Source organism: Amblyraja radiata, chromosome 7 (genome assembly GCF_010909765.2).
Source record: "Amblyraja radiata isolate CabotCenter1 chromosome 7, sAmbRad1.1.pri, whole genome shotgun sequence".
Lineage (NCBI taxonomy): Eukaryota > Metazoa > Chordata > Chondrichthyes > Rajiformes > Rajidae > Amblyraja > Amblyraja radiata.
In genome coordinates, this window is record NC_045962.1 from 28,334,990 (window position 1) to 28,353,263 (window position 18,274).

General features: G+C 39.0%; 2 protein-coding genes across 5 annotated transcripts in view; one reads left to right on the forward strand and one right to left on the reverse strand.

Moving 5' to 3' along the window:
• The window catches only part of slc25a12 (solute carrier family 25 member 12), a 71,546-nt gene extending 69,261 nt beyond the window's left edge, over positions 1–2,285 (forward strand). The window contains exon 18 of the mRNA XM_033023958.1: positions 350–2,285. Coding sequence (XP_032879849.1) covers positions 350–554 — 205 coding nt within the window. The 3' untranslated portion in view covers positions 555–2,285. The remainder of the gene's footprint in view (positions 1–349) is intronic.
• A 507-nt stretch (positions 2,286–2,792) lies between these two features.
• The window catches only part of dync1i2 (dynein cytoplasmic 1 intermediate chain 2), an 82,247-nt gene continuing 66,765 nt past the window's right edge, over positions 2,793–18,274 (reverse strand). For all 4 annotated transcript variants that reach the window (XM_033023962.1, XM_033023961.1, XM_033023960.1 and 1 more), the window contains 4 exons: positions 14,204–14,348; positions 11,695–11,835; positions 11,431–11,556; positions 2,793–3,985 (listed from right to left, as the gene is read on the reverse strand). In XM_033023962.1, coding sequence (XP_032879853.1) covers positions 3,884–3,985; positions 11,431–11,556; positions 11,695–11,835; positions 14,204–14,348 — 514 coding nt within the window. In that variant the 3' untranslated portion in view covers positions 2,793–3,883. The remainder of the gene's footprint in view (positions 3,986–11,430; positions 11,557–11,694; positions 11,836–14,203; positions 14,349–18,274) is intronic.

The window sequence follows — 18,274 nt, forward strand, 5'->3', positions numbered from 1 at the left end:
TCTGTTGAAATGTAACTGCAGTGTGTTAGTGCCAGAGTTGCAGTTATAATAAGTTTGGTTAAGAAATCTATGTTTCAGAGACTTGTTTGTTGTGTTAAATTACATTCTTTAGTGCCAGTGTTTTCTACTTTGTTTCATTATGGTGGAGAAAAGGAGCAAATTGACATTGATCCTTGGAGGTGTTTTGGGAGAGGGATATTGTATTCCAATTTTATGGTAGCATTTTCCCTCAATGTTACTTTGAAGAGTTAAATCTGATATCATTCCTATTGAGAACAATGTTGGAATTTAGATTAGTCTATGATCTTAAAGGCTGTTTACTAAAATCTATTACGTATTTACCTAACAGGAAACCAGTTGGTTCTGAGCCTACACCGAAATCAAGGATTTCTGACCTTCCTCCAGTCTCTCCTCATCATATTGGAGGATACAAACTAGCTGCTGCTACTTTTGCTGGTATTGAAAACAAGTTTGGGCTTTACCTGCCTAAATTTAGATCTTCAGGTGTAGCTATAGTCCATCCACAGGTATCGTCCGGTTCTCCGGGATCTTAGGAGATCTCTTTCATGAGGCGAAATCAAATAACATGGAGCAATGTTGAAAGTAATAGCTGCATGTTGGTGGAGGTCAATTCAAATTTGATTGAAATCATGTATTTCCTAATTAAATTTTTGTAATAATACTATGAATTGTTTGCATTGCAGAAAATTGTTGTCAGACTTTATTTGTATAATTTTAGAGATCATAAAAGACAAAAACAAGAAAAGTGAATGCAGCTATAACTAAATACTTAAAACCACTTAAGTTACAAGATTGTTTCAGAGAGCAGTGTATTCAGTCAATGTTTGGTTTGAAGAGTTTATATTTCTGTTATGCTTACTCCTGGTCACTTTAAAACAAAATGGTTCAATTATTGATGTGCTTTTCCTTGTTCTGTTCTTTTCCTGTTGCTTATTGATGCATCAGAAATAGTTCAAAACAGAACTTGTTTAGCACAGTCCTGTATTAAACTTGCTATTCATGAGAAAGTATCTAATGCTACAAAGTTTAATGCACATTTTATTTTTCTGTCTCAATGCCCTGTTTACTACAATTGTGGTACCACAAGGTTCCAAGTTTAACAATAATGTGAATGCAGCTAAGAAAGATAACTACAAAATTAAAAGCAACTTGTTTTCTTGAAACTGTGCCTAAGAACAATGAACTGTGGATGTGGCAGGTTGGTTAGAAGTGTCGCTCTTGATATTAAAATGTATCACAGCAAAAAAACACTCCCAATTATTGGCAACTGGTTACTGCATTTGGCAAATAATGGTTACAAAATACGTTCTCTCCCTCTGCATTTTAAAAATACTTCACATTGTGTAATGGAGTTATCTATTTGAAGGATTTTGCATAAATTCTGCATGTTTGACACATGGTGAAAACATGATCTTCATGCTAATTATAAAACAGGATTCTTGTTGATGGACCCTGTAGTATTTCTACTTATGAGGTGGAGGATAACATTTTAAATTATTACTCTAAAATGAATGCAGAAGGAGTCCCCTTCATGATGCTGTTTTTTCTGGCATTTATGAAGAGCATTGGCCTCAATGGGCAAAGCTTAGCCCTGACATGGTAGAACATTTGGTGTGTAAATCTGTTAAAACAAGTAATGGCAAGATAAATAGGGGAGATAGTACTATTCTTTATAGCTGATTTTAAATAAAATTATCCATGTATGATCTTTAATTTAAAATATCTGTGTTATTTTAGACTTTGCTTTGCACAGCTTGCACTTGATATACCTGTACATATTGTACATCTGTACAGAGACATCGTAGAGGACTGAATAAATCACACAATGCTGGGGCAATATGCTTGAGTGAAAGGGTTGCTGAAAAATACTGTACAGATTATGATGTTTGTTAAATCATTACATTTAATCTAAAATGTTACCATATTTTAAAGAAATATAATTTTCACTATTGATTTGTTTTATGAAAATGTGGTTCATTTGGTGTCTGAATTGCTAGGAAAACTGGATCTGCTCATTTTAGGTCATCAGCAAAGCCCAAAAATGCTTTTAATTATGTATATTTCAGCATATTTGCTGACAATATTCTTTAATTTTGTAACTGGGCGTTTCTCAATGATGTGAAGCTACATTTGAACTATGTACAGATCAAGGTTCCTTTGGTACTATTCAAGTATGTACATTAACCACCAGCAGTTTTACCTGTGACAAGGAATACACCTAATGTGACATTTCTACAATTAAACTGTATATATGGCAGATAAAACCAGTTGCATTTTTGATGTCTCTGTAGTAAACTCAAATTAATTAACAGTAAATTTGATTTTACCTGCTGACCCTAAATCCATTTAAAAAAGAACCCTGCTAGCAGTAGAAATAACTTATTGCAACAGTGAGCAAGGGAATCATAAAATGTTTTTCACTTCTCTCATCCGATGCCAAAAGAACAAACTTGGAGAAAATGCTCAGTTACACCAGGACAATTGAAAATGACTGTGTGTGTGTGTCTGTATGTACTTGTGTGGTTCAATATAAAACATCAGTTCCAACATTTACTTTCCTGTATATTTTATTTATAATAGTACTCATGCCAATTTGTCATAAGTTATATAAAAACATATCTAGCAAATTGATTAGTTTAAACCATTAGTTACTGACAGTTTGGTGTAAATAATAACAAAAGTTCTATTATGTTTTTAAATAGTATCAGAAGATCAATTTATCAAGTGTGTTCCAGTTGTAAATGTTGCACCCTGGGCATGATAATTTAAAAAAATCTTGCTGGTTCAGAGACAGTTGAGAAACAGTCAAGCTGGCTAACATAGGTGTTGGAACTATGCAATGGTTGGGCTATTTTTTTTAATTCTGTTAACAGTTGACAACTATTTTAAGAACCTGGGTGTTTTCATTAAAGTTCTGTAAATAGAGATCTCACTTTAAAGTAGTTCCACTGAAGTAATTTGGGCCTTTTAAGAAATTAGTATTATTACAGATCAGTATTAAAAGAAATGCTTGCTTTTGCATTTGTAAAGATTAATTTTTATGCCTTATCTGTTAAACATAGATTAATAAAAACAAAACGCTATAAATACTTTGCAGGTCAAGTGGCTGCTGTGGAGAAAAGATGTACGTCAGGTCACAAAGCTCAAATGTTAACTTTATTTTTCACTGATGCCGCTGAGTCCAGTGTTTTGTCTTAGTTTCGATTTCCTGAATTTTCCATTGCCCAGCCGTCTGGACTTATAAATGTTGGTGCAACTTCCATATTCCCCAAAGTTTTAAAAATGTACTCAAAAGTCTAATAAGGGCAAGTTGTATTTCTAACAATAGCAATGCTACAAGAGGAAAAAATGCAGGTTTAACTTCTCACATTGTCCTTTGCCTTTTTGGTCATTAAGTGCAACAATGTCAACTGGTTACAGGGTGGTGACTCTTACATGTGACATGGTGAGTTCAAAATGTCAGTGATGGATATTGGGCTATCAGGATCACTGAACCATAGAAACTGATTTTCAGAAAAATACATAAATTACAAATCTAATACAGGAAAGAAAGTACAACCTTTATGATAGTAGATATTAAAATTTATGACAGCTACAATCAATTCCTGAAGGGTACATTTTTTAATAAAATTGATAAGAATTCTACCCTCTTACCATTGCACAAATTAGTGACATTTCAAATATTAATTTGACCATCTTTTATAATGTAATGAGACTCATTTTACTGAATGGAGGGAGAATGGAATGAACAATTTGGGGCAGCAATTCATTTAGCTGTTTTACCAACCAAGATTAATTGGACAGTAAATTGAAATGTTTCCAACTCTACATACTGGTCTTGGCTTGAATTCTGATTTGCTATTTATGCTGCAATTTCCTCCTCTGCATCAGCTCTGTTTGCATTTATTTCTGCCAAAGTGCGAGCGAAGCGCGTCCATTCGTCACTTCGAGGAACTGCTATTTGCTGTTAAAAAAGAAAGAAGTTTTAAGCTCTCATACCAGTTAATTTGGTATGTAGACAATTTAAAACAAAACAGAACAAATAGTCAAACAGTATTCAAAGTATCATCTTGCAAAACTGAGGGGCGAGTAATGTTAAATTCTGATAATATTTTGAAATGCATCTAGTTTGTGAGTGAATTCCAATGTTATAATACCTTTGCTGATAAAGCTATAGGCACAATTGTCTGAATGATCTCCCATTCAAATGAAATCTGGTCATGATGGCCACTCTGGACTCAAATAAACAGTTGGCCCACTACAAAAGTTAATAAATAAATATAATTCTTCACAGGATTTCAGATTGATTACTCCATTAACATATGATGAGCGTTTGACAGCACTGAGTCTCTACTTGCTGGAGTTTAGAAGGATAAGGGGATCTCATTGAAACTTACCGAATCGTGAAAGGCCTGGATAGAGTAGATGTGGAGGATGTTTTAGTGGGAGAGTCTAGGACTAGAGGTCATAGCTTCAGAATAAAAGCATGGTCCTTTAGGAAGGAGACGAGGAATTTCTTTAGTCAAAGGATATTTGTAAGGCAGAGATAGATAGATTCTTGATTAGTGCGGGGGTTAGGAGGAAGAGATAGATCAGCCATGATTGTATGGCAGAGTAAACATGATGGGACAAATGGCCTAATTCTGCTAGCACTTCTGAACTTATTGGGTCTCCTATTCAAAAGAGCTTGTATTGTAGCAAATATCCAAGCTCACTGACTTAATTGTGAAAATTATATATTTGATGAAGAAACACAAAGCAGAAAGAGCCAATGAAAGTTCTCATAAGCACTTTTTCTAGCCTATTTCCACAAAATACTGGATCCATTCCTAAAGATTATAATCCTTCCAAAATGGAAACATTAGTAGAATATGACGGGGGGGAAGCCAGAATACATTTGTAATTAGCAGTGAAGATTTGTTAATACAAAAAGCCCATAACAAATTTATTTCCTGCCTGATAGAAACCTTGAAATTGCACTTAGCTACAAGAGTTTGACTGATAGTGTCTGAAAAGACACTATCAGTGGTGGTGGCAATATCCATGTGTTTGAATAGGTCTCCAATAAACATGGTGAGGACTTCAGCATGCGCCTCATTGTTTGTTAAGTTCTCCCTGGAGTAATGTAGCTTCTAGTTATTCAACAAGCAGCATTAGAAACGAGTCTTCCCTCTTTGCAAGATGATAGAATAACAGGCAATTTCTTACAAGATACGTTCTTGAATTAATTGGATGTTAAATGGTGGGATACATTATCTTTAGAAGAATTAACAAAAAATGGAGGAACTTCATTTGAAATAACTAACTTGGGCCTTGGATAATGGTTCAACTGAATAACGGGGTGGAAGGAAACTGACAAAATAAAATTTAGGTTTGAGAATAAAGAAAGCAACACGGATAATGACGAAACCGAATTTCAGGAAGGGACAGTGAGAACACAGGCATTCCCTGGAGTAGAAATAGGCCATTTGGCCTATCAAGTCTACTCCACCATTCAATCATGGCTGATCTATCTCCCTCCTAACCCCATTCTCCTGCCTACTCCCCATAACCTCTTACACCCGTAGTCAGGACAAGGAAAAATGATAGAAAGAAGAAATTGATGGAAAATACATGCCAGCAGCATTGTGACAAGGTAGGTAAACTACTGGCATGAACAGAAATAAATGAGTAAGATCTAAAACTGTTAGAGATGCAATTATGAAAAGTCAACGTTAAAAATGAAATATTCTAGGCTACTTTTTGAAAGAATGGTCTATGCTTGATTTTAAAGCAAGGGATAAAGACAGCAAGGATGAAGAACCTTAATTTAAAAAGAATGCTATGTGCAGAGTTTCAGTAGAACTAATAAAGAGCACAAATCTTTGGCAGCAGTTATTTTTAGGCCTGTGGAACATTAATCTTTGTACATACAGTGCCCTCCATAATGTTTGGGACCAAGACCCATCATTTATTTATTTGCCTCTGTACTCCACAATTTGAGATTTGCAATAGAAAAAAAATCATATGTGGTTAGAGTGCACATTGTCAGATTTTAACAAAAGGCCATTTTAAAAACATTTTGGTTTCACCATGTAGAAATTACAGATAGGCCGTCCCATAATGTTTGGGACACATGGCTTCACAGGTGTGTTAAATTGCCTCCTTAATTCAGGTATAAGCAAGCTCTCAGCACCCAGTCTTTACATCATCACCTTTGGAAACTTTTATTGCTGTTTATTAACATGAGGACCAAAGTTGTGACAATTAAAGTCAAATAAGCCATTATGAGACTGAGAAACAAGAATAAAACTGTTAGAGACATCAGCCAAACCATAGGCTTACCAAAATCAACTGTTTGGAACATCATAGACAATAGGTGCAGGAGTAGGCCATTCAGCCCTTCGAGCCATTCAATGTGATCATCCCCAATCAGTACCCCGTTCCTGCCTTCTCCCCATATCCCCTGACTCCGCTAGTTTTAAGAGCCCTATCCAGCTCTCTCTTGAAAGCATCCAGAGAACCTGCCTCCACCGCCCTCTGAGGCAGAGAATTCCACAGATTCGCCACTCTTTGTGAGAAAAAGTGTTTCCTCGTTTTAAATGGCTTACTCCTTATTCTTAAACTGTGGCCCCTGGTTCTGGACTCCCCCAACATCGGGAACATGTTTCCTGCCTCTAGCGTGTCCAAACCCTTAACAATCTTATATGTTTCAATGAGATCCCTCTCATCCTTCTAAACTCCAGAGTGTACAAGCCCAGCTGCTCCATTCTCTCAGCATATGACAGTCCCACCATCCCGGGAATTAACCTTGTAAACCTACGCTGCACTCCCTCAATAGCAAGAATGTCCTTCCTCAAATTAGGGGACCAAAACTGCACACAATACTCCAGGTGTGGTCTCACTAGGGCTCTGTACAACTGCAGAAGGACCTCTTTGCTCCTATATTCGATTCCTCGTGTTATAAAATGTCATTAAGAAGGAAGAGAGCACTGGTGAGCTTGCTGATAGAAACACAGAAAATAGGTGCAGGAGGAGGCCATTCAGCCCTTCGAGCCAGCACCGCCATTCATTGTGATCAGGGTTGATCGTCCCCTATCAATGACCTGTGCCTGCCTTCTCCCCATATCCCTTGACTCCACTAGCCCCAAGAGCTCTATCCAACTCTCTCTTAAATCCATCCAGTGACTTGGCCTGCACTGCCCTCTGTGGCAGGGAATTCCATAAATTCACAACTCTGGGTGAAAAAGTTTTTTTCTCACCTCAGTCTTAAATGACCTCCCCTTTATTCTAAGACTGTGGCCCCTGGTTCTGGACTCGCCCCACATTGGGAACATTTTTCCTGCATCTAGCTTGTCCAGTCCTTTTATAATTTTATATGTTTCTATAAGATTCCCCCTCATCCTTTTAAACTCCAGTGAATACAAGCCTAGTCTTTTCAATCTTTCCTCATATGACAGTCCCGCCATCCCAGGGATCAATCTCGTGAACCTACGTTACACTGCCTCAATCACAAGGATGTTCTTCCTCAAATTAGGAGACCAAAACTGTACACAATACTCCAGATGTGGTCTCACCAGAGCCCTATACAACTGCAGAAGAACCTCTTTACTTCTATACTGAAATCCTCTTGTTATGAAGGCCAACATTCCATTAGCTTTCTTCATTGCCTGCTGTACCAGTAAGCCAACTTTCAGTGACCGGTGTACAAGGACGCCCAGGTCTCGCTGTACCTCCCCCTTACCTAACCTAACCCCATTGAGATAATAATCTGCCCCCTTGTTTTTGTTGCCAAAGTGGATAACCTCACCCATCTGCCCACTCACTCAACCTGTCCAGATCACCCTGCAACCTCCTAACATCCTCTTCACAGTTCACACTGCCACCCAGCTTTGTGTCATCCGCAAACTTGCTAGTGTTGCTCCTAATTCCCTCTTCCAAATCATTAATATATATGGTAAATAGTTGCGGCCGCAACACATGACATTCTCTCTAAAATAAAGGGAAAAAAACAAACACCTGTCCAACAGATCAGAAACACTCTTCAGTAGTGGATTTGTCAATGACCACTGTCTGCAGCAGATTTCATGAACAGAAATACAGAGGCTACACTGCAAGATACAAACCACTAGTTAGCCGTAAAAAATAGGATGGCCAAGTTACAGTTTGCCAAGAAGTACTTACAAGAGTGCTTATCAGAGTGATGGCAAGAGCAAAGTATGGAGGAGAGAAGGAACTGCCCAAGATCCAAAGCATACCACCTCATCTGTGAAACACGGTGATGAGGGTGTTATGGCCAGGGCATGTATGGCTGCTGAAGGTACTGGCTCACATCTTCATTGATGATGTTGGCAGCATAATGAATTCTGAAGTATATAGACACATCCTATCTGCTCAAGTTCAAACAAATGCCTCAAAACTCATTGGCCGGCGGTTCATTCTACAGCAAGACAATGATCCCAAACATACTGCCAAAGCAACAAAGGAGTTTTTCAAAGCTAAATGGTCAATTCTTGAGTGGCCAAGTCAATCACCTGATCTGAACCCAATTGAACATGCCTTTTATATGCTGAAGAGAAAACTGAAGGGGACTAGTCCCCAAAAGAAACATAAGCTAAAGATGGCTGCAATACAGGCCTGGCAGAGCATCACCAGAGAAGACACCCAACAACTGGTGATGTTCATGAATCGCAGACTTCAAGCAGCCATTGCATGCAAAGGATATGCAACAAAATACTAAACATGACTACTTTCATTTACATTACATTTTTGCGTCCCAAACACTATGGCACCCTGAAATGGGGGGGACTATGTATAAACACTGCTGTGATTTCTACATGGTGAAACCAACATGTATAAAAATGGCCTTTATTGACAATGTGCACTTTAACCACATGTGATTTTTTTTCTATTACAAATCTTAAATTGTGGAGCACAGAGGCTAACAAATAAATGATGGGTCTTTGTCCCAAACATTATGGAGGGCACTGTGTACTTGATGAATTAAGACAGTCTGCCAATTGGTTTTCTGGATTAGTATGCTGAGAAACAGGCTATTTATATGCTGTATTTTGTACTGAAGGAGGGTTAATTGGTGATTGGACACCAAGGAGTCTTTAGGGCATTTTTTAAATGGAGAACTTCATTTAAAATCAAAAATGATTCCGTTTGATCTGAAATCGGGGTTCTAAATATGAATAAAGCAAACTACAAAGGTGGCTCTGGCACTTGGGAAAGTATTAATGCATGGTTTGGAAGCAATATATATTCCTTTTATGATACAGAAATCCAAAAGTGAAAAATGGCTCTAATTAAAGCAAAGTTAATTGGAAGGGAGAAAAGGGAGTGAAGTGGAGAATTTGGAACATTTCAGAATTTAGTGATGGATAACAAAGCAAAACAAAGCCATGGTCCAGTGTGAGTCTGTAAAGCTTCTATGCAAATGTAAAAAGGAAAAGATTAGCTCTACTTAATGTTCCCTTGAAACAAGAAATTATACTGTGGAATTGGTAGAGAAATGAATACAGAAGTTAGAAAACCTCACAGAAATAGAGATCTACTCCTCTAGTAAAATTTAACTGAATGACGATAAATTCCCAAGTTGAGATAACCTTCTTAATGGATTTTGAATTTGAACAAATTTATAGCCTTGGTACAAGGGTGTTATACTGGCATGCAGGGAGGATATATTAAGAATAAAGAAATAATTTGATATGGAAGATTGTAGTGAGGTGCTTGTGGATTGCTACTGGAGCTCCAAGTGCTCACCATTACTATTAACAATGACCGAGAGGGTCATGTGCAGTTGATCCAAGTTTACTAATGGCATTAGCTAATCTAGATAGGTCCCTGATAAACACCATGGAAAAAGTGGGTTGGGTGGCCTGTTAATGCCTTGGTTGTGCAATATAAGAAAACAATAACAAGAAGATGACAAAGTCATGCAGCACTGCAGTATAAACATTCCAGAGGTTCCATTTAAGAGTTGGAATAAAAGTTGTGCTGAAGATGTGCTCGTTAGAAATAAAAGTCCCATTCAGATGGACAGTAGAAGAGAGGCAATGAACCATATAACCATATAACAATTACAGCACGGAAACAGGCCATCTCGGCCCTACAAGTCCGTGCCGAACACTTTTTTCCCTTAGTCCCACCTGCCTGCACTCATACCATAACCCTCCATTCCCTTCTCATCCATATGCCTATCCAATTTATTTTTAAATGATACCAACGAACCTGCTGCCACCACTTCCACTGGAAGCTCATTCCACACCGCTACCACTCTATGAGTAAAGAAGTTCCCCCTCATGTTACCCCTAAACTTCTGTCCCTTAATTCTGAAGTCATGTCCTCTTGTTTGAATCTTCCCTATTCTCAAAGGGAAAAGCTTGATCACATCAACTCTGTCTATCCCTCTCATCATTTTAAAGACCTCTATCAAGTCCCCCCCTTAACCTTCTGCGCTCCAGAGAATAAAGACCTAACTTATTCAACCTATCTGTAACTTAGTTGTTGAAACCCAGGCAACATTCTAGTAAATCTCCTCTGTACTCTCTCTATTTTGTCGACATCCTTCCTATAATTGGGCGACCAAAATTGTACACCATACTCCAGATTTGGTCTCACCAATGCCTTGTACAATTTTAACATTACATCCCAGCTTCTATACTCAATGCTCTGATTTATAAAGGCTAGCATACCAAAAGCTTTCTTTACCACCCTATCTATATGAGATTCCACCTACAAGGAACTATGCACGGTTATTCCCAGATCCCTCTGTTCAACTGTATTCTTCAATTCCCTACCATTTATCATGTACGTCCTATTTTGATTTGTCCTGCCAAGGTGTAACACCTCACATTTATCAGCATTAAACTCCATCTGCCATCTTTCAGCCCATTTTTCCAAATGGCCTAAATCACTCTGTAGACTTAGGAAATCCTCTTCATTATCCACAACACCCCCTATCTTGGTATCATCTGCATATTTACTAATCCAATTTACCACCCCTTCATCCAGATCATTGATGTACATGACAAACAACAAAGAACCCAACACAGATCCCTGAGGCACCCCACTAGTCACCTGCCTCCAACCCGACAAACAGCCATCCACCATTACCCTCTGGCTTCTCCCATTCAGCCACTGCTGAATCCATCTTGCTATTCCTGCATTTATACCCAACAGTTTAACCTTCTTAACCAACCTTCCATGAGGAACCTTGTCAAAGGCCTTACTAAAGTAACTACATGAAGAATGGCATAATTAACAAAAGAACACTGAAGAGAGATCAAGATGTCAAAGCTGCTGATAATTTTCTTGATACTCACATCTCTCATCTGTTATGTACCAACATTTACCTACCAAACCCAACCCATTCTAAATTACTGTGCTATATACACAATTTAACAGCAAAGGTGAGTTACTCACCTCTCCCACATCATAAATCAGTATCTGGCCTTCTGAATTGCCCACAGCAATTTCTCTTCCAGTTTGAGTCCATTTCACACGGTTTAGTGCAGGATTACTGTGAACTGTTATACTTGCTGTAGGTACCTGGAAAAGTTGTTTAGAAAATTATGTTTGTTATTATGAAAACAGCTATTTTCTTGTTTGTAATACTGTTACTGAGATTACATTCATACTATTGTCTTTTAAAAAAAAATGTGATGTTGACCAATAGATTCTACTAACCTCGGTGTCATTGTTTAGATTCCACAAATCAAGTCTTCCCATTCCATCAACACAAGCAAACATGGCAGGATGAGTGGGTGACCACATAACATCATAAACATAATCGGCATTGTCTTCAAAGGAGTATAGAGGCTTGTTATTCTGAAAAGGTTTTACATTTTAAAGACAAAATTATATAATTCCCTTAAAAACAAAGAAACATTATTTCATTGAAGGCTCGTCAAACCAGTTCAAAATAAAGGTATGCTGCAAATGTGATTGATATTGCTTTACCCGTCCATCACATCAGCTGGTATCAATATGAGGTATTACAAGTTAAATATAGCCATGGAATACAGTAGTACAGTGGAGCTATGCTCAATTTTAAAATTAAGACCTAGTTCCATACCAAGCCAGAGTCCTAACATTATTTCCTACTTGGGACAGAGGTATTTACAAAATATTACACCAGGACATTGACACAGAGGCAGATGTGATATTCATAGCTGAAAAAGCCATTCCAAGCCCACATTAATCTTCATTCACCTTCCAGTTCCCAACAATTCTGTCATGTGTTTATGCCACTCCCTGGCCATGGAAATCTGTCATAATGCTTTCTGACCATGGCAATGATTCTCATTCACTCTGTGGCCTCCTTACTTTTTCACATTTTGCCTCCGACATAAAACAGTCAAAGTTGAAATCAACACCCAAAAATAACATCCCAAGTGAGGTCCTTTCTGGCTGAATGCAACTAACAATGCTGCCTCATGACACAGTGTCAAACTAACCTGAATAAAGCTCAACCGCAAACTTAGCCCATATACAGTGCCCTCCATAATGTTTGGGACAAAGACCTATCATTTATTTATTTGCCTCTGTACTCCACAATTGGAGATTTGTAATAGAGAAAATCACATGTGGTTAAAGTGCACTTTGTCAGATTTTACTAAAGGCCATTTTTATACATTTTGGTTTCACCATGTAGAAATTACAGCCGTGTTTATACATAATGTTTGGGACACAGCAATGTCATGTAAATGAAAGTAGTCATGTTTAGTATTTTGTTGCATATCTTTACATGCAATGACTGCTTGAAGTCTGCGATTCATGGACATCACCAGTTGCTAGGTGTCTTCACTGGTGATGCTCTGCCAGGCCTGTATTGCAGCCATCTTTAGCTTATGCTTCTTTTGAGGGCTAGTCCCCTTCAGTTTTCTCTTCAGCATACAAAAGGCATGCTCAATAGGGTTTGGATCGGGTGATTGACGGCCACTCAAGAATTGACCATTATTTAGATTTGAAAAACTCCTTTGTTGCTTTAGCAGTATGTTTGGGATCATTGTCTTGCTGTAGAATGAACCGCCGGCCAATGAGTTTTGAGGCATTTGTTTGAACTTGAGCAGATATGATGTGTTTATACACTTCAGAATTCATTATGCTGCTACCATCAGCAGTCGTATCATCAATGTTAAGTGAGCCAGTACCTTCAGCAGCCATACATGCCCAGGCCATAACACCACCACCACCGTGTTACAAAGATGAGGTGGTATGCTTTGGCTCTTGGGCAGTTCCTTCTCTCCTCCATAATTGGCTCTTGCCATTACTCTGATATAAGTTAATCTTCGTCTCATCTGTCCACAAGACCTTTTTCCAGAATGGTGGTTGCTCTGTTGAGTACTTCTTGGCAAACTGTAACCGGGCCATCCTATTTTTGCGGCTAACCAGTGGTTTGCATCTTGTAGTGTAGCCAATGTATTTCTGTTCATGAAGTCTTCTGCAGACAGTGGTCATTGACAAATCCACACCTGACTCCTGAAGAGTGTTTCTGATCTGCCGGATAAGTGTTTGGGGGGTTTTCTTTATTGTTGAGAGAATTCTTCTGTCATCAGCTGTGGAGGTCTTCCTTGGCCTTTGCGATTAGTTAGCTCATCAGTGCTCTCTTTCTTCTGAATGATGTTCCAAACAGTTGATTTTGGTAAGCCTAAGGTTTGGCTGATGTCTCTAACAGTTTTATTCACGTTTCAGTTTCATAATGGCTTCTTTGACTTTCATTCGCACAACTTTGGTCCTCATATTGATAAACAGCAATAAAAGTTTCCAAAGGTGATGGAAAGATTGGAAGAAATAGTAGGTGCTGAGTGTTCTCTTATACCTGCATTAAGGATACATTTACACACACCTGAACAATTACAAACACCTGTGAAGCCATGTGTCCCAAACATTATGGTGCCCTGAAATGGGGGGACTATGTATAAACACAGCTGTAATTTCTACATGGTGAAACCAAAATGGGTAAAAATGACCTTTAATAAAATCTGACAATGTGCACTTTAATCACATTATTTTTTTCTATTACAAATCTCAAATTGTGGAGTGCAGAGGCAAATAAATAAATCATGGGTCTTTGTCCCAAACATTATGGAGGGCACTGTTTTTGATACCTGTCCTGAACCCAACACATTCATGGTTAGATAAGGTAGCCAGGTTCTAGTGCACTTTAGTAATATGAATAGCAATATAAACCTACCTTAGTTGTCCATAATTTGACTGTCCAATCAAAGGAAGAGGTTACAAAAAGATGAGAGAAGTCAGCTGGTCCGGCTGCAGTGTGATAATGAATACCTGTGATTGGCCCTTGATGACCATCAAAAATCTCACTAATTCCAGCTTTGCTGCAGCAAACAGAAAGTCAAGTTTGTAAATTACTATTAATAAAGTTCATAAATATTGTAGATTGATGCATGGAGAAAACACAGTTTAGACAAGCAAGATGCCACAATCTTTATAACATAGCGTCACAAGGAGGAGAATGCCAAGTTTAAAACATCCGCTCAATATTCATTTGAGAAGACCAATCATTTAATAAATCTCAACAAGAAAACACCTTCATTTATTTCAAAAACATTTTCTTTGATATGATATTAATCTTCAGAGCAATAAAGTCAAAAGTACAGGTGTCAATGTCCTGGTGACACTACTCAATGCTGTTGGCCTCAGAATTTAGCATAGTTGGGTTTCAATTTCACTCGCATTGTTTGGAATTTTGGCTGGCTCCAAAGATCAGTCCTGAAGTTGCCAGAATGGAAATACTGACAGTGACACAGTATTATTTCACTACCAGGAGGTGTAATACTTTGACTTCTGTGATGTGATGTCTGAGACCAACTAATTGGAGATTGCCCGGTGTACTTCCCATCTATTTATAACCAATTTCAGTAAATGTTCAAAGAACAACGATTAAGATCCAAATTTATGTACGCAGGACACTTACTGCCCGTTTTAGACACAGGCCCTGCATATTTTAATATTTTTAGCTGTCATGCTTACGGAATGATCTAGCCAAGGTCACACTGTGAAATGTCCTCCTGGTGGTGATTTAACTACTGAATAATAGACGCCATTTGTCCAGTTCCGCTACCCACATCACAGTTTTTGCAACATCAATTTAGAGCAAATGGGCTATAAATTTGGCTGAACTCACTTTTAGAACAACCTCTAAATCTCACAAGAGTCACTAAATCTAAAAGATTTGAAGACTTTGCAACTCCTTTAAGGTTTGCAACATTCCAAACACTTGTTCAGCACATACGATAGCATGGTTCACCTCTTCTGAAATTCTACTTACAGATATGCTTTAGGACCTTTTGCAGTTTTATGGGAGCTATATAATTCTTCTTACTGTTAAATTAAAGCCAAATGATATAATTCTGATTTCTTGTTATATCTCTTAAATTATATTTAAGTCCATTTATTTTACCAAGTCTGTCCTGCCAGATTCCCCTGTGAGAATACAGCAGACAGTGAACCTTTCCAGAACTTCAACGCATAAGAATTCTTTCTGAGGGACGCTGATGACCAATGACCTTAAGGTTCCAGTTGCCCTGAAATAGTTTTACCAGTAACCAAGACTGACACTAAATCATTGAGCAGACTTCGGGAGGATATGGGCTTGTGAAATGGGCAGACATGCTGGATGTAATTCAATATGGGAGAATTAGTACAAACCAGTACTGCATACTAGCACCTCTAAAAAAAGTTAAATGTCAATATTTTTCTTTGCAGACACGTGACATATATGTTTATTAATCATGCATACTGGCTCCTATTATGTATAGAAAAAGCACTGGGGAGATGCAATAGAGCAAGGGAACATAATAAAGATGGAACTATTTCAAGGTGGCTGCAAGAAAGACAATGGACTCAGGGGTGCATGTTCACTTATCTTAAGTGATGAAACAGAATGTAATATTTATCTTTGTAAATATGAGCAATGTATATGAAAATCAGGACATCACCCATTTACAACTTTCTAGCAAGGTACTCTGGTTGTATTGCAGACACAAGGAACTGCAGGTGTTGGTTTACAAAAAAAGGCAAAGAGCTGGAGTAACTGGCTCAGGCAGCATCCCTGGAGAATATGGATAGGTGACGTTTTGGGTCGGGCCCTTCTTCAAATTTTAGTTGACTAACCTACAAACAGCCCCTCACTCCCCACACCCACATGGATTTGCATCCATTTCTTCCCTTCCCCCTCCCTCCATTCTCTTCTACCTCTATTCTATCCTCTGCCTTCACAATTCGCACCTCTTCTATCCTTATCTCACATTTGTCTTTTCATCCATTGCTTTGCCCGACCATCTGCCAATCAAAAAATCCCCTCACCTATATCCACCTGTCAGGCTTTGTCCTGTACCCACCCATCTTCCAGCTTTCTTTCCCCCGCCCCCTCAATCAGTCTGAAGAAGGTCCCATCTCCGATCCATTAGATGCTGCCTGACATGCTAAATGACTTTAGCACGGTCTCTGTTTCTGCTTTTATTGCACTCATTTTTGCCCTTTAGTTAAAATGATAATTTTGGACCTATTCCCACTCCCGCAAACAATGTAAAATTCAATTGATTGGTGTTCAATGCTACCTAGACTAGGTTGTCTACTATTTTATTGTACGACCAATTCTCGTATAACCTCTTCTCTGGCTGATTCCAGAACAAGCTGTTCTAACAAACTAACCTGAAAACATTCTATGAATTCATCATCTACCTTTGCCTATTTGCTTCTTCCAAACCACATGTAGATTAAGATTTCCCAAATTATCAATGTGCCTTTTCCATCAGTTCCCATCATATCTTCCTTGTTCTAAGATATGGTAATGGCTGAGAGACCACCGCACAACATGCACGTGTCTTATTGTCTTTCATTCACATTCCACCCTAACTGCTTCTTTGTTTCTTGAACGCAGTTCATATTTTTCTTTTCACTGCCAATTATTAAATAAGAGAACCATTAACACAAATTTTCTAGTTTCCTAAATGGCATGTATCCTTCAATATTCATGTCCTAATCTACATCATCCTGTAGCAATGCCTTTGTAATAACTGTCAGATCATACTTGCATATATATCAATTTTTTCTTGACCCTAACATGTCCCAAAGTGTGTTACTGTAAACAGACTATTGACCAACATCTACTACAAACCTACTGACTCCCATAGCTATCTTTACTACACTTCTTCCCACCCTTCTTCTTGTAAAGACTCACACTCAATTCCTCCGTCTACGCTGCATCTGCGTCCAGGACGAGGTTTTTCCATACCAGGGCATTGGAGATGTCCTCATTCTTTAGGGAATGAGGGTTCCCCTCTTCCATTATAGATGAGGCTCTCACGAGGGTCTCATAGACATCCCGCAGCTCTGCCCTCACTCCCCCTCCCCCCTCTCGTAACAAGGACAGAGTCCCCCTTGTCCTCACCTTCCATCACATCAGCCATTGTAAACAACATATAATCCTCCAACATTTTCGCCACCTCCAATGGGATCCCACTACTGGCCATATCTTCACATCTCCGCCCCTTTCTGCTTTCCGCAGAAACTGTTCCCTCCGTAACTCCCAGGTCAACTCGTGCCTTCCCACCCAAACCACCCCCTCCCCAGATACTTTCCTCTGCAACCGCAGGAGATGCAGCACCTGTCCCTTTACCTCCCCCCTTGACTCCATCCAAGGATCCAAACAGTCTTTCCAAGTGAGACAGAGGTTCACTTGTACCTCCCCCAACCTCATCTACTGTATCCGCTGTTCCAGGTGTCAACTTCTCTACATCAGCGAGACCAAGCGCAGACTCGGTGATCGTTTCACTGAACACCTCCGCTCAGTCCGTCTTAACCTACCTGATCTCCCGGTGACTCAGCACTTCAACTCCCCCTCCCCCTCCCATTCCCAATTTGACTTCTTTGTCCTGGGCCTCCACCATTGCCAGAGTGAGGCCCAGCGCAAATTGGAGGAACAGCATCTCATATTTCGCTTGGGTAGTTTACACCCCAGCAGTATGAACATTGATTTCTCTAACTTCAGGTAGCCCTTGCACTGTCTCTTCATCCCCCCCCCTCCCCCCCTTCCCAGTTCTCCCACTAGTCCCACTGTCTGCACCTACATTATTTCTTAGTCCTACCCGCTCCCCTGACATCAGTCTGAAGAAGGGTCTCGACCCGAAACATCGCCAATTCCTTCGATGCTGCCTCACCTGCTGAGTTTCTCCAGCATTTTTTGTCTACCTTACTCTAAATTATGCTCTTTGTGAATGGCTGTAATGGAGGAAGTAGA